We start from the raw sequence: 17,055 nt of genomic DNA, 5'->3' as shown, positions 1-17,055 counted from the left end.
TATTTGTAAACAGCTTTTGTCAATAAATAGCATACAAAATAACTAAATTCAATTATGCCAGATTAAATTTTAATACTTACAAATCCTAAATTCTGTCCAAAAATGCTGAGATGCATAGAAAGAAGTTGAACGACTGAAATAGATGATTTTAGCCCATTTCAGCTTGTCTGCAGTGAAGGAGTACCTGTTTGAGACAAATACACAGTAAGATACATGCAAGAAATCACTGTGTGATGATCGTTCTCCTTCCTACAGTAGTTAACCCACCTGTGCGCTGATATTAGGACCTTCCTAGTCAGGTGGAACTGCAATGGTAGAGTCGCTGGCTAATAAAATATAAAAATAATGCAAAAATATAAACTTAAGTTGTTTAGAATGCTAGATTTGGTCTTAGTGAGAGTTTTACTGCAGTGCTTACCTGGATACATTTAATCTGGTGAGACTGAACAAAGACAATGGTCCATCTTCTGATTGGTTCATTTGCTGTGTAATAAAGTTACACATAATGCAAAGGTCACTTATTTGATATAAAGTTAGCCAATTTTATAGAGATTTTATAAGATATTGTTAGCTACCTAGTCTGTACCAGTGGCTCAAAAGCAATTTTCACATAGTGTATGCTAATCATTTCAGCAAACTTCTCAAAATATATCACAAATGGGCTGGCCTACCTCTGGAATCTTGCTAAGTCACTGGCGCGAATTGGCGCTTTGTTGCAGTTGCCTTTAAACACAAAAATGGAAGTAAATATTAAATTCCATAAAATAAAAAAAACTATAATATGGTATAGTTTGCAAACTAATGCTAAAACTATAAAGGTTCTCATCAGTAGGCCAACATTAAGATATAAACAGAATTTCACATTAGTTTATTCACATTTATTGTTAATGTAAACGCGTTGCTCGTTGGCATATTTTAACTCGACAATTCAATAATCTAACAAAGTGTGTAAAATGAAACGTTAGCTCAGTTTACCATGGTAAAGTTCGTTACCGCCATGTTGACGACGAGTAACGTTAGGCTAACGTTAACGTAACATACGTTAAACTGGGCACAATCCTGTCAACATACACAGAATGTTTTTATTTTTTTTATTTTTTTTACCTTGCTTGCTGATCTCTCTCTCTCGGTGAAGTGAATTCCGTCTCTTCCCCTGGCCAGACACGAACGTCGCGATCCAACAAAAGAGAGACCCCATTACCTACACTGGATGTCTGTCTGACGCGACACGACAAATCCCAGACAGTGTAGTGATGCGCCGCGGCCGTTATATTTCAGACGTAGTCCGATACGAGTCCAAGCGCTCGCACTAGTTCTTACAAGGGATAAACAGGTTTGCATTTAAAGGTCCGGTCGCTTCAATGTGTCCAATATAGACAGCCTCTGGCTATTATAGCGTTGTAGACACGTGGTGTAAGGCAAAAATTAGGAAATAAAAAGCACGGTGGAATGGTGCCAGCCAGAGAGGCAGTTACGTCAAATACAGTAGTATACAGCAAATTTAAAAAATACAGTAAGTCTCTGTATGTGGTGTTAGACGTCACAGAAAATTCCCATGATGCAATTGGAATCACAGTTATTTACTGTAAAGAGAAATAGCAGTATAATACTGGGGGATTTAAAGTAAATAACTGTAGAAATTACAGAAAAGTCTAACAGTGTGACTTGTTTTATGTGGGAAGGGCTTGGCAGGCCAGAGGGGGCCTGCGGTCTGATTGTAAAACATGGAAGAGGAACATGTTAAACGTATTGATACAGCCATGTCAGGAAATCCCGTGACCCACCACCTCCTTAGTTTCCGCTCCAGTTTCCATTAACACAGGCCATTATAGTCGGGCTAGGTTTGCCTCGGTCGGAAAAATCAGTGCATTGCAGCCAGGTGAGCTTGGAAACAAAAATCCTAGTAAAAAAAACAAAAGAAGAATTTTTTTTATTCTTTAAAAGAAAACTAGCTTGAATCAAAATTCTAATAAATTAGCATATTTAATCAAATGGAGGAAATTTGAGTTTTAATATAGCTCTGAAGATCGAAGGGGGCAAAGTATCCTTCTGAACAGTGTGCTGCTATATAGTCCTCATCAATCAAAAGAGGTCAGACTGGAGACTATAGAGCCTTGATGAGAAGGAGAGAACCCGAAAGAAACCACTCTGAGCGCTGTACCTGTACTTCTAGAGTCTGCTAGAGTCAAGGTAAAGGGCCTATTACTGCACTGCCTATTTCTTGGACGTCACTTGATATCATACCTTTTGAAGGATGATTCAATTTGTTCTTCTTTCCTCTGCCCACCAGATCTGATTTCTAGTGCGATTTGCACCAAAAAAAAAGTTACTTTGATCCAACTGTGATATTCTCAGAAAGAAGTTCTCAAGACCAACAGTGAAAATGCTTTGAATTAGCATTTTTTATTAAATATTTTAATTGTAATATATTTATACATGTTATTAATGTTATTATGTGTATTTATAAACCTAAATTCTATATTACTTCTATATTATACTATATATTTTATTTTTTATTATATACTTTGCATATATATACACTATTTATACACATTAAATTTATAACTGAATGTAACAAATTATTTGTTATACTATATTTTTCTCTTATTTCATATATGTTGAATATAATGTACATTTTAAAAATAGAAATAAACATATAGGGAGGTCCAAAAGTCTGAGTGAAACCTGTGAAAATGCTTTTAATTCTTTGATTTGAATGTATTATTTAAGTTTCAATATATATCTCTGGCAAATCGATTAATTGTGATTAATCGCATCTAACATAAAAGTTTATATATGTGTGTATATCTATCTATCTATCTATCTATCTATATATATATACACACACACACACACACACACACACACACACAAACACAGAGAGACACGCACACACATATATATAATATATGATTTACACTCATATATAAGCACAAACATTTGTTAGATGTATATATATATATATATATATATATACCAATAGAGATTGTATTGAAGGCATAAAAACTGGAGTATTGAAAATGTATACAAATATATACATTTATGAATATCAGGATAAGAATTGTAATATGAAATGTGTTTGTTTTATGTTTTTTAAAAACCCTAACTGGCACTAGGCATCTGTAACTGTGCCGTGTCGTGCGATCACAGGAGGTCTGAGCATGCGGTCAAAGATTTTAAAGGGAGGATATCGGTGCGACCCTTGGGGGTCATGTACAGCTGAACAGGCTGTACCTTTTCCTGTTTGGAGCCATTTATCTTGTCTAGTGTTATCAGGGCATCGGCCGTGTCTGCGTCCTTTTTACTACACTTTTACCAAGTTTTACACGCAAACAAAATTTTAGGGTTCGACCACATACAGTACAACAACCGGGATCCAGAGCAACCGAAAGCTGCTCTTCCCAAAACAAGGGTCGAATGTCACTGGCTTTGATGGATAGGTTCCTATTGGTGTCCCATGGGTTACGGGGGGGGAAGAGCCGGGCCCCGGTCTCCTTAGATCTCTCAGCAGAGAGCCGAACACAATGGAGGACAACCCTCATGGAGTCTCGCTAGTCCGTACGGGTGCATGTGGCATTTGCAGGAAGCCAAGACTACAGGGTGTGGGGCCATGCTCTCTGCAAAGATCCGATTTCCACATTCTTCCCTTCTGCCACACCTAAGTCCTTAATTGTCTGGCCACAGACAAAGTATTTTGAGACCGCACCATCGCAAGCCAGCTTTTTATTCAGGACCTGGATGTTTCATTTGGGCCAGAACCAGAGGTTTGGTCGAGAACGGTCGGGTTGCGTGCAGCCGTTCTCAGGAGGAGGGAAAGAAAGAATGGGATTATTTGGGAATTCACGCCGGCGACCGAGAAGAATGTTGCGTGGAAGACGTATTCGTATTCATCTAGTCTGCAAATGAACAAACTAAATACACGGCATTTTCCACATTATCCCGATATTGATATCAATGTCAATTTCAAATGGATTGTGTAAGATGGTCTTTTCATATAAAACCCAAATCAATGCTTTGGTTACAACAGATAAAAAGATTATCAACGCCGCATACACCTTGCATGAGAAAGCCTTGTTGCTCAGCATTAGCAGCTTCCAATTCTTTTCCTTTCATGTCTTTTTCCCGCACCGCTTGTTTCTGATCAATAAAAGTCTATTTTCTCCCACACAAGGTTTCCCATTCAATACATCTGCCAGGGGTTTTAAAAACATAGAAGCATGATCCATTTATTATTGGCTGTTACCATGATCTATCTTCCCAGATTCCTGCCATTGAGAATGAGTTTTGTTTATTTTCTTTATACGCCCTTTATTGACTGCCATTGGTGGATGGCCGATCAATCATACCCTGCAAGACGTGCAATTCGCCAGCGCACACGCAGCCCGCCCTCATCGACCAATTAGAGCGGGTTTTGCATTAGTCCAACTTACGGCTGTTGGTTTATTTGTCGTTGATCACGTTTTACCAGTCCAGCTGCTTTATAATTCGGTCGAATGCATAATAAGGTATGACTGACAGAACTATATGATTGAATATTTCATCAGGTATAATTTGCTGACCCAAATGACCAGGTCAATATATATGTGTCAGAATGGCTGATTTCAATGGGAGTCAATAGTGACCAAATATGCTGTGTTGCTTTTGGGACCTCCTACGCTCTATCAGTAGGTTGTCTTTGTGATTGGCAAGTTTAACATATTTCAATGAATCATTTTGTTTAAAAACACTGTAATTTGCATTGATTTATTAAATGGATGTTTCATTAGACTCCACAATTTTTTGTACAAGTATCATTTATACAGAAAATGGCGTAACACGCACAAAAAAAAGGATGACTTAGGGGTACCTACATAGGATTTGTAGTTGTAATGTTAGCATGCTAATAAGCAAGAGAAATCTGAGAACTCTGTTTCCACCTCAAAGTAAATTACGACAATATTTTTTGTAATTGTGACTTATTCTTGAGACTTTATGTCTTACAATTTCAAGTGTATTTTGTAATTGTGACTTTTTATTTCACAATTACCCTTTCTTTTGATTGTGTTTTTTCTTCTTCTTTTTTTCTTGGAATTGCAACTTTTTCCAATAATTGTGACCCAAAGACCCGCACCCTTTAGTTACTGTTGCTACGTCCGACAAGTCATAGCGCTCTCAATTCAACACAGTGAAAATACATTGCGGAGCAGAGAGGACACTGATAATGTGCCGACAGACAGGACAGACCAGGTTACTCTTGATATGAAACCAAGTCTCAACTTCCAAATGTTGTGACTTTTTAAAGAAATGTAAATAATAATTACTGTTTTATGGCTATTTAATGTGTCATGACAGATCGCTGTAGTGCCTCAGTTAAAGCTGCTCGTGAACCGATCTTATCTTCCTTTCTATTTAATTTATAGCATCAAATAAACATGAATGAACACAAGAAGCACTGTTGTTTACCGTGAAAAAACGTCAGTACATATCATTTTTCAAGTTCAAGTCCACCGATGTTAATCTACTAACTCTCCTGACTGCTTTGTTGGACAAAATGGCAGATTTGGCGGATTATAATTGGTCAGATCGCCTGTCAATCAAAGTCCCTGCGAAGGTTGAGAGAAAACATAACCAGTTAAGTTACAGCGAAGTGATTGAACTGAGTTCGTCGGACACAACTATTTTCCTCAGTCATTTGTCTTGTCACAACACAAGGATTTTGCATAGATTAAAAATAAACCTTAATTAGAAATTAAACCTTAATAAAAACTAAGTTGGTTTGTGTGGAACCACAAACTGATTCTTTTATTCAGCAAAGATGCATTAAATTGATCAAAAGGACAGTAAAGACATTTATAATGTTACAAAATATGACATTGCGGGTGACATTGTTGAATTACAATAATTTCTGTGTAATTCACTTTAAAGTAAATCTGACATGTTTGGTTTTTTTAATTGAGCTACGTCTTCTCATTATGATTACTTAATAGAAATATAATAGTCTCATTCCCCCACTTCTTGGTTTTGACGTCACTTGCAAATAGGTGTATTGATTCGGTGAAAATATTCAGAAACGTGCATCTCCCGAATGTGCTTCGCAGAAGGTTCCTGGCGGTCAGCAGAAAGAATCGGGAGCGTTTTGTCCCTGTGATAAATGGAGCGCTCTGACAGGTCACTTCTCCCCCCCTCAACCCTCCCCGAACGCCACAATTTGTTCCCTACAGAGGGCGGGAGACGAATCTCTGCGGGTGACAGATTTATTGGTATCCACATGAGGCAAAACACCTCAAAGTCCCTGTAAAGGCCCCCGGACCACTGCGGAGAGAGATTGAACTCCCATTTATATCCAGTTGGATTCCAGTAAAATATTTCATGTTTCATCAGGGTCGCAACGAAGACCTGGAAGCCTGGATTTCGAGAAGAACAACATTTATTTTCGCACTAGGGCGACGAGCGCCTTTGAAGGGACTATTAAAATATTCACACTGGTTTTCCTGGTGTGGAGGATTTCTGGGTGTCTGGAGGAGCTGGAAGTCATTTTTTATTGGCCGCTGGTGCTCAAAACATGAATCAGGGGCCGCTTTGCATGTGCGACGGCCCACTTCTGAGTTCACAGGTGTCCCGGCCGCAGAATCCACCTCGGAGAATGGCTCTAATTAACGGTGGTGCGGCTCTCTTGGACAGAAAGGACATGGGTGGTCCACCTCACGTTTACCTCAATCTGTTCCCACCAGCCGTGCTACTCCAAAAATATACAACGTTTTGGACCAGGTTACCCGAGTCTGCCAAGCATCTCCCTTTAAGCCCAATTTACATTCAGGACCCCTGAAATACTCCGTCCAAACTTCCGTCAAACCCAGACTTCTTTGGGGAGACCACATCTCAATCTGCTGTCAGGAATTGAATCTGAGGGAGGGGAAAATGTGATTGTTTTCTTCGTAGGCCCAAATTGAAGACGCATGTTTGATTCGGGAAACCTTCCAGATCTAGGCGAACGGGTCGGCTGCCAAACAGGAAGAAGAGGCTGTACAGAGAAGGAAGAAATAAGAGCAATCTTCAACGCAATGCTTTGCCCGCTTGAGCCAAAACAAATACAATCTCACGGACCTTAATGACATGATGTCAATTGTGCGGCTCTTCAGAATGAAGACTTGAGAACATGATACGCTTTACTTTAAATAAGCATTTGAGGTTTCTGTCAGAGCCAATTGGAAAATGAGTATCTTTTGTTTACAAGTACATATTCCATGGCACGTAATGTTTAAAAAGAGATTCAAATCATTTAATCTGCTTGTAATGTATGTTATTAGATGTTATAGTGAGTTAAACTGGTCTATTAAAGGAATATAATGGGTTCAATACACTGTAAAAAAAACAAACTATTTTTAAGTACAATCTACTTGGATGTTTAAGTCATTTCAACTTAAATTACGTTAAACTGGCCGAAAAAAAATTGTTGAATCTTGTATAACATAAAAGAGTTATTGCTTAACTTATTTTGATGAGTTAAAGCAATGTAAATCATACATGACTCCAAAGTTTTTTATATAACTTTAAGAAACAAACTCACAATTATTGGAAGTGAAGTTGCCATTTTGAAAAACAAAAGTCGCCATTGAAAGAAATCGTAATAATGAGATATAAGCATAACATTACAAGAAATAAAGTTGGGAAAAATTATAATATTTGAAGTCTCAACTGTTAAATATAGTCACAATTACGAGAATTAAAGTCGCAATTGATAATAGGCTTAATAGCTCGTAACTCTTGCAGTCTTAAAACCACTGTAAAATATGGATTTCAACAGCTTTAGAGCTCAAATAATACACAAGTTTTAACAGTAGAATGATGTAAGTGCTTTGATAAAATCATAACCTTCACATTTATGCTTTAAAATCCTCCAAAAATGGGCCCCTTTCATTTTTAGTATACAGTGATTATTTATTTATTTGACAAAAATGTTGTTTTCAGCATTTATATATCAGCAACTATTATATATCATAGTTAACTGTTTTTGAAACCATTAGGAAAGTGAAAAGAAAATTGTGGATTTCCCTATAGTGCATAAACACATACATTCATAACTTACAGCCGTTAACACCTCTGGTAACGAGCCATGCTCTGTCCCGAGACAAACACGAGACATTATGAGTCTCTCAACATCTCCCTTGCGTCTCAGAGGTTTACAGTAAGCGCTGTGATGCAAATCTCCCAGGGCTTTCCCGTCTCAAAGAAGCTCCCAGCCAGAGACATGTTATTCTAATGGGTTAATGATCGGCTCTCAAGTTAGAGTGCCATTAAACGCAGGGCAAACTGTATCTCTTTCTGTCTAACACACAAGCACACACACACACTCAATCTACCCTGGGAAGAGTGTAGAGGGCTAATTGATGAAGATTCTTCCCTATCAAAACGGCCCACCATCATAAATGCCATTCCAGTGTGTCGCGCTGTTCAAACAGTGGCCCTGTGTTAATGGTTAGGTAGAAGTATTTGCTCTGCATTAGTCGGTACCTGAGCCGGCACAATAGTGACCCTTGATGATTGAGGAAGCAGACAAAAAGAGGATGACTAAATGGGTCTGAGTGCAACAGAAAGTCCTACCGCCGCTTGTCTCTCAGGAAAAGGTCAGCAAACATTTCAGCAGGTTAGACACCAATCATTCCTTGATGGCAAGATTGAGATTACGGCCTACTTTTGCTTGAATTAAGAAATAAGAATTTATAAAGAAATAAATGCAATTTTATTTAACTAAAATCGCTTTAGACAAATATGGCGTCTATTTTAGCAGAGTCAAACAAAACCTGGACTGGAGTTTGAAAGAAAATGGAATGGATATGCAAATAAACACAATTTGTTTTTCATACATTCCTTCTTTTAACGAAGATGCAAAGAATGTTCAGGCCTATACAATACAATAAATATTGTGTTTGGCGTTTAATGGTTAATAAAAACAAAATAATAAATAAATAAATAAAAAATGCCATTCATTTTCCATATACAATGGAAGTCAAGGGTACATTTTTGGAGGATTTAAAAGCATATTAAAAAACTTGCATTTAGTCTTCTGTGAATTTTTTTTTAACTTTTATTATTATTATAATTTCAATGGTTTTAGAGTTTACAGTGTTCCATTGTAATTGTGAGGTAAAACTGGTTATAACTTTTAAAATGTTGTACAATATCTTTATACACAGAAAAGATTAGTAAGGTTATTAGTTTTTAAATATCATGTTAAAACTCATATTGTTTATGTCTTGGGGCTATATATTGAAATGGTGAGTATTTTAACATTTACAAATTGGCCCCATTCACTTCCATTGCAAGTGTCTCACTGTAACCCAGATTTTTGCTTTTATAAGTTGTGAATATGAAAAAAATATAAGCAATCACATTTTCAGCGCATAAAATCTCAAGTTTTTTGATTGGTTTTAAATAAAATAAAACCCTATTGTTAGTTTAACTCAAAAAAGTAAGTTACCTGGTTGCCTTAAAATGTTGAGTTCATTGAAATTAAAAAGTTTAGTTAATACAATGAAGGAGATTGGTTTCAACAACAGAAAATATGGATGAAAATATATTTTTTTTTACAATGTGGCTACCACAAAGTTTTTCTATCTTGCACAGTGTGAGCTGTTAGCAGTATAAGAAAAAGTTAAAATATTATTAAATGTGAAAAATATTAATAACACATTTTCATTAAAATTATATTTTATTAATCAAATTTGATAAGTGCCAATTGCTTCCTTCCACTAGAAGATTCCGCAACCAGAACTATCTACTTTATAAACTATTTTAAAAAGCAGTTTATACATGCCTTAATAGATTCTCAATACAATCAACATGAAGTGCTAACGAGGAACCAAATAATGCTCAAATTCGTGTTGCGTCCAACTCCTGAAGCCTCGTAAGAGGGCACGTCTTGCCACCTTCCCAGCCTGATATATTGATCCTGGGCTGTTATGTGCAATTAGCTTTTATTAGACCTTACAGTTGACACAAGCAGATATCATTGAAAATGACAGAATGGATTTACAATATTGGCAGGGTGATAATTGCCCTTCTAGGGCTGCGCAAGTCCTTGGGAGGCAACAAAAAAGGAATATCTTAATGTTTCCCTGATGTGAATTGAGGAGACTTAAGAGGCTTCTAGTAGCTTCCTATCAGTTCTGAGTCATTAGCGGAGTGCTGGATCGGGCTATTGTGAGGATGTAAGATGAGGCTTTCGTGCTCCGTCGGCTCAGGTTTTCCGTTCTGCTCTGCTAGGCGAGGGGTGGGTGTACGGAGGGCTATTGCCCTGCGCAGGGGTCAGGTAGAGGCGACGGGGCGGCCTGTCAGAGGAGCTCATTCAGCTATGATTTAAAACAAACATGGTGGTGTTCAGCAAATTGAAAAGGATTTGGCCTGTTGAGTTTAAGGGGTTATTACAAATAAATAACTGTTAAAAGCTTTATTTATTTCAATCTTATTTATTTATTTTATATTTAAACAATGTTATTTGCATAAATCTTTATCGTATTTTTGCAACTTTTTTCAAAATGGAAAATACAGCAAGGACAGAAGATAATGGGGAACTGACTGGACATATGGGTCTGATTCGAACCTGGTTTATTTTGCGCTGTATATAATGAAGCGATATACAGCGCGCTCCGCTTTTTTTTGTAATCGCGGTTTTGAACGATTACGTAATCGTGGCATCCGTACTCGTAATCGCGATTAGAAATTCGATTAATTGTGCAGCCCTAACACACACACACACACACAGATATAAATATATATATATACACATATTATGTAACCAAAAACGTTTCTGTTAGATGCGATTAATCGCGATTAATCGTTTTGGCAGCAATAAAAATATAATATTACTAATACATTTCATATATTAAAAAAAGCTACATTTTTCACTAAAATGTTATTTTATTCATCAAATTCATTAAGCTCAAACTCAACTGTGAAATGTGACGAAATGTGAGCCCGATTCGAACCTAGATTTCCCACGTGTCAGCTCAAAACGCCTCAAATGTAAAAATGAATAGAATGTTTGCCATGTCAAATGTATAATTTTTGCTTTGCTATACTCATCGTCCCCTTTCGACATTTCAAGCATGTTTTTTTTTTCATATTTACAACCATAATGTTATACTTTCAGACATTCAGCTAAGATAATAACAGAGCGAGGACTGAAAATAATGGGGGAGGGGAGGCATGACTGGAAATGTGGGCCCGATTCGATCCTGGATTTCCCACATGAGCACCAAAACTCAATGTGTCAGCTCAAAATGCCTTCAAATGTTAAAACGTTCAAAACATACTTCATCCATTTACTGAAGAGTGTGATACAATCCTCATAATTTGCTTTCAACGTTCCAAACACACATTTGCAGCCATATTGAGACCTCTATCAATTTCTGACTCAACTCTAGTTGAGCAGGATCAAACCCGATTTCCCATGTTGTCGTTTAGAAAGTGTCAAACTGTGTTTTGTTTGCCTCTCGTGTGCTTTGTTTTGGTTTTCGTGGCGTCCGCAAACACCTGACAGAACCGCGAGTACTATTGTTCCACGAAGCTCTTGAAAATAGAAGCATATAGGAAGCAATGAACAATGACTGTTGCTTGACCCGCTAATGGATCCAGCAGCTTGTTTTCTCTCGTTTTTCTCTTCCTCTGCCAGAGAAGACGAGGAGAGAAACCGAAGAAAACATATGGGGTTTAATTAAACACGGACAGTACAGATCCGATCGGACGGGAGCTGACATTCCTTTTGCTGGGAACATGCGTGCTGCAGGGGTACAGTGCAGGAATGCTAATGCAAACACGTCGTAGGTAGAAACACGAAACAAACACGATAAGCGGACCGTATGACTCAGAGATGCCGTGGCACACATCCCAGCCCTTTCCCAGGCTCCGGGCGCTGTTTACTCTCCCAACAATGCCCGACAACACTCGCTCTCAGTCTCGACTCTCATCTCGGCCATCCCCTTGTTCTTACTGTTCATTGATGACAGCCACAGAAGGTCAACAAAACGACACACACACACTCGTTTCAATCATCTAACACTACACAAAACAAAGCGTTAGCACTGTCACAGCCAGGAAATATCTACCGAATCCCAACATCCCACGCCCTTTGGCTTTTTTTCCATCATCTCCCCATGTAGGTGCATTTCAACGGCTTTGAAGCGGAAGCGTGAGAACATGCTCATCGCATTTTACGCTTCAAATGTCAACATTATATCACACGTAAGGTTTTTAGACACTATTACAACTACTTATCGACAGGGGTTCGGATGGAGCAGCGCATCAAGTAATGACCCATCAGTTGACGAGCTTTGTTGTCTTGTACAATGAAAGACAGAAATACAAGTGGGAGAACAAAAGGAAATAGTTTTCACTAGCAATCATGTCAAATTTTAACCTTGGAATACAATAGATTTATTAAACCATTATCTTGGTGAATTTGCACATTTCCGCTCTGATTTCAGGTTAAACAGAACTCTGATTGGTCGCTGAAAGCAAGTTAAAATTAGCCAAAAAAATGTAATAAACAAATATGGAACGGATATGTTGAACATTTTGAATGATAGTTGTCCCAAATCAGTGGAAATGGGTGGTTTGTTTGGGTGCAGATTCTGTGTGACCTCAGCACGTGTCCAGTGATACTGCCACAGATTTTTATCAGAAAAAGAAATGCGTCCCACCTCGTTTTTACTGAATTATAGAACCACATCATATTGGACAATGATTTTAATAGTACAATAAAATTTAAACATAGCAGCATAAGGCAGTGCTAGATGCCAAAGTCACCAATGTGACCAATAAAATTAACAATAATAATAATGCTATATATATATATATATATATATATAACCAGTTTTCTTAAGTATCCTCGCAAGCACAGTCTTGAATAAGTTAAATGAAATTTTGCAAGTCACCACATAATTTTAGCAGATATAAACATGTCTCATGACTTGAATAGATTATTAAGCATGTCTGGCAGTGCAAGATGCCGGTTTCATTAGCTCCTGAAGCCCTCTTCTCCACGATTGAAACCTTGACCCCAGCCCTGCTACACTTAACCATGTTTTATTCTGCTGTAAAGACCTCTGTGTTTAGTGCAGGGGTCCATCCAGCATCGTAAAACACGGCTGAAGGGAAAAAAGAGACCGGGGACAGGGGTTAAGTTGACAAATCCCCCAGCTTTGAGCCTCAGCGGGCCAGTAATCTCTCTGGTAAGCAAAGAGCTCTCAGGTACCCCTTGTGTTATCAGCGCACGTCCACTTATGGTAGTCAAGACGGCCTCACTCTGTTGTCTTCTCCCTTGTAGCTGCTGTGGGACAGTGACATGAGGGTCATTAGGTCCCCGCGCTTCAGTCAACAGCCCTGTGTTTGCCAGGCCACTTGTCCCGAGACTCTTTATCTTTTGTCGCCAAATTTAGACGGCATTGTTGCCCCTCAACTTGCACGAAATTGCTCTTTTGTGTAGAGCGCTGCAGATTAAGTGAAACCGAGAGAGAAAGAAAAAGAGAAACATTTTTAATTCTGAAGATTTAAATCTGTCTAAAGAGATCATATCTTCAGAAATTATAATTTTAGATAGATAGATAGATAGAGAGAGAGATAGCCTGTCTATCTATCTATCTATCTATCTATCTATCTATCTATCTATCTATCTATCTATCTATCTATCTATCTGTCTGTCTGTCTGTCTGTCTGTCAGTTTATCTATCTATCTATCTATCTGACAGACAGACAGACAGATAGATAGATAGATAGATAGATAGATAGATAGTTAGATGGATAGACAGACAGACAGACTGATAGATAGATAGATAGATAGATAGATAGATAGATAGATAGATAGATAGATAGATAGATAGATAGATAGACAGACAAACAGACAGACAGACAGACAATAGATAGATAGATAGACAGACAGACAGAGAGACAATAGATAGATAGATAGATAGATAGACAGACAGACAGACAGACAGAAAGACAATAGATATATAGATAAATAGATAAATAGACAGACAGATAGACAGATATATAGATAGACAGACAGACAGACAATAGATAGATAGATAGACAAATAGATAGATAGATAGATAGATAGATAGATAGATAGATAGATAGATAGATAGATAGACAGATAGACAGATATATAGATAGTTAGATAGACAGACAGACAGACAATAGATAGATAGATAGATAGATAGATAGATAGATAGATAGATAGATAGATAGATAGATAGATAGATAGACAGACAAATAGACAAATAGACAGACTGATAGATAGATAGATAGATAGATAGATAGATAGATAGATAGATAGATAGATAGATAGATAGATAGATAGATAGATAGATAGATAGATAGATAGATAGATAGATAGATAGATAGATAGATAGATAGATAGATAGATAGATAGATAGATAGATAGATAGACAGACAGACAGACAATATATAGATAGATAAATAGACAGACTGATAGATAGATAGATAGATAGATAGATAGATAGATAGATAGATAGATAGATAGATAGATAGATAGACAGATAGACAGATATATAGATAGTTAGATAGACAGACAGACAGACAATAGATAGATAGATAGATAGATAGATAGATAGATAGATAGATAGATAGATAGATAGATAGATAGATAGATAGATAGATAGCTAGATAGATAGATAGATAGATAGACAGACAGACAAATAGACAGACTGATAGATAGATAGATAGATAGATAGATAGATAGATAGATAGATAGACAGACAGACAATATATAGATAGATAAATAGACAGACTGATAGATAGATAGATAGATAGATAGATAGACAGACAGACAGACAGACAGACAGACAGACAGACAGAAAGAAAGACAATAGTTATATAGATAAATAGATAAATAGATATATAGATAGACAGACAGACAGACAGACAGACAGACAGACAGACAATAGACAGACAGACAGACAGACAGACAGAGATAGATAGATAGACAGACAGACAGACAGACAGACAGACAGACAGACAGACAGACGGACGATAGATAGATAGAGAGATAGATAGATAGACAGACAGACAGACAGACAGACAGACAGACAGACAGACAATAGACAGACAGACAGACAGACAGACAGGGATAGATAGATAGATAGATAGATAGATAGATAGATAGATAGATAGATAGATAGATAGATAGATAGATAGATAGATAGATAGATAGATAGATAGATAGATAGATAGATAGATAGACAGACAGACAGACAGACAGACAGACAGACAATAGATAGATAGACAGACAGACAGAGATAGATAGATAGATAGATAGATAGATAGATAGATAGATAGATAGATAGATAGATAATCTTTATATATAATATAATAAATATATAATATAATGTAGTATAATATAATCATGAATAATACAATTTATACTTTTCGATAAATAAATAAATTTAGGCCTCTATAAAATCACCTACAGTAGGCTACATGGAACATAATACATATAGGAAGTTTGTTTGCATTTCTATTTATTTACATCTGTGAGGAGGGGAGGGGCCTGTCTCTGACTACATCCTGGAACATCTCCAGGTAAATCTAAATGTCTTATCCCGCTGAACACGCGTGTCCGGCCTGATAGCCACACATCATATAAAACATGCTCGCTGCGTGCTGCTGTTCGGCAGAAGCAGTTCAAAGTTTGCGGCCCTGTATCAACCTGCGTTCTTTTGATCTTGCATTTTACCACCTGTCTTATTTCCATTCAGTCATTGCCTCGGACGGCAGTTCTAACTCTCTTCACCTCCGGTTAATCATTCCTTCAGTCCTATCTGGCCGCTCTGGCTTATCTATCTGTGTGTCACTTTATAACTGGCTCTTATCAATCTTGTCTAACTCCACGTGATCTGGGCAAACCTATCAACCTCAGAAGTTTTAATATTGTTGAGTAGGTGAGATATGCAGGTTTAGTGCAGGTCACGGTGAGGGGGGGATGAGGGGTGAGTGGCGTGTGTGAAAGTAAAGGGAGAGATGTCAAAAACACCTCGCGGAATCTGGATGAAGCTTATTGATGAAGCTTAAAAAGTTTGGAAGAATGGAGATGTCCTGTGGGATATAGTTGCTCAGGTGGATCACTTTTGCTAGAAATTCTGTCCTATGTCCACTAGTTCTGAGAGTGAATTAGGACAACGGGACTCCAGTAAACACTTGGGTAAGTAGTATATTTGTTATGATGGAATTGACAATATTCATTCATCTTCACTGTAATATTCAACAGATTTGAACAGAATATGGGCATGTGTGGGAGATCAAATGAAAGATTTGAACTGGCCAGATGTGTTATCTTCTGAACATGTTTATGATGTTTTATCATCATTCAGTGGTATTTAGATTTTATTTTTTTTATTTTTTTAAAAACCAGGATGTAGCGTGTTATATATCGCATTCGCATGCAATAACATAAACGGCAGTTTAGGCTTTTTATTGTGCTGTTTTGTTACTGATAAGCCGGCTGACAAGCGGAAAAGAAGCGGAATGTATTAGGCTAATAATAATAATTTTGAAGTAGCACTAAGATTTTGTTATTATAGGATAATAGCCTATTTAATATTACGTAATATGATTTTTTTTTTTAAATAGGAAAATATTTAAACTTTCATGAACGGTGAAATGTTTGAAATATAAAGGTGTGTGAGATCGAAAAAGGAAGGAAACTAAAAATCGAGTTTTTAACGGGTGTAAGAATGTGTGTGAGTTTGTGTTGATTGTCTGTAAATACTGCGTATATGTGCCAACTATTTTCGTTATTATGCCTATGTTATCATGTCATATGTTTTGTCTAAAGGATTTTTTATGATTTTATGAGCTGCATTGAATTAGTCTATTGACATGATAACATCACGCGCAGAACTCGCATTTTTAAAAAGCGTTTCTTTCATCATTTTGCCCACATTATTCGCCAAAATATTTTGGGCCCACATTAAAATACAATTTAAATGAAAAAAATATAAAATTACTAAATGTTTAAATAGCCTATATAAAATAAAACAAATGACAAAACTATTATTTTCA

At 37.0% G+C, this 17,055-nt stretch overlaps 1 protein-coding gene and 1 long non-coding RNA gene across 4 annotated transcripts in view; one reads left to right on the top strand and one right to left on the bottom strand.

The window, feature by feature from the left end:
• Positions 1–265: 265 nt before the first annotated feature.
• LOC309476548 lies at positions 266–717 on the bottom strand. The gene is made up of 3 exons (XR_014198262.1): positions 576–717; positions 419–483; positions 266–326 (listed from the first exon to the last, which is right to left on the bottom strand). It is a non-coding gene; the product is annotated as an uncharacterized lncRNA (long non-coding RNA).
• Positions 718–15,921: 15,204 nt separating this feature from the next.
• nr5a2 (nuclear receptor subfamily 5, group A, member 2) overlaps positions 15,922–17,055 on the top strand; it is a 55,642-nt gene continuing 54,508 nt past the window's right edge. For all 3 annotated transcript variants that reach the window (XM_082139848.1, XM_082139850.1, XM_082139847.1), the window contains exon 1: positions 15,922–16,195. In XM_082139848.1, coding sequence (XP_081995974.1) covers positions 16,141–16,195 — 55 coding nt within the window. In that variant the 5' untranslated portion in view covers positions 15,922–16,140. The remainder of the gene's footprint in view (positions 16,196–17,055) is intronic.

Source organism: Leuciscus leuciscus (assembly GCF_965113295.1).
Source record: "Leuciscus leuciscus genome assembly, chromosome: 15".
NCBI lineage: Eukaryota > Metazoa > Chordata > Actinopteri > Cypriniformes > Leuciscidae > Leuciscus > Leuciscus leuciscus.
This window is presented reverse-complemented; position numbering and strand designations above follow the sequence as displayed.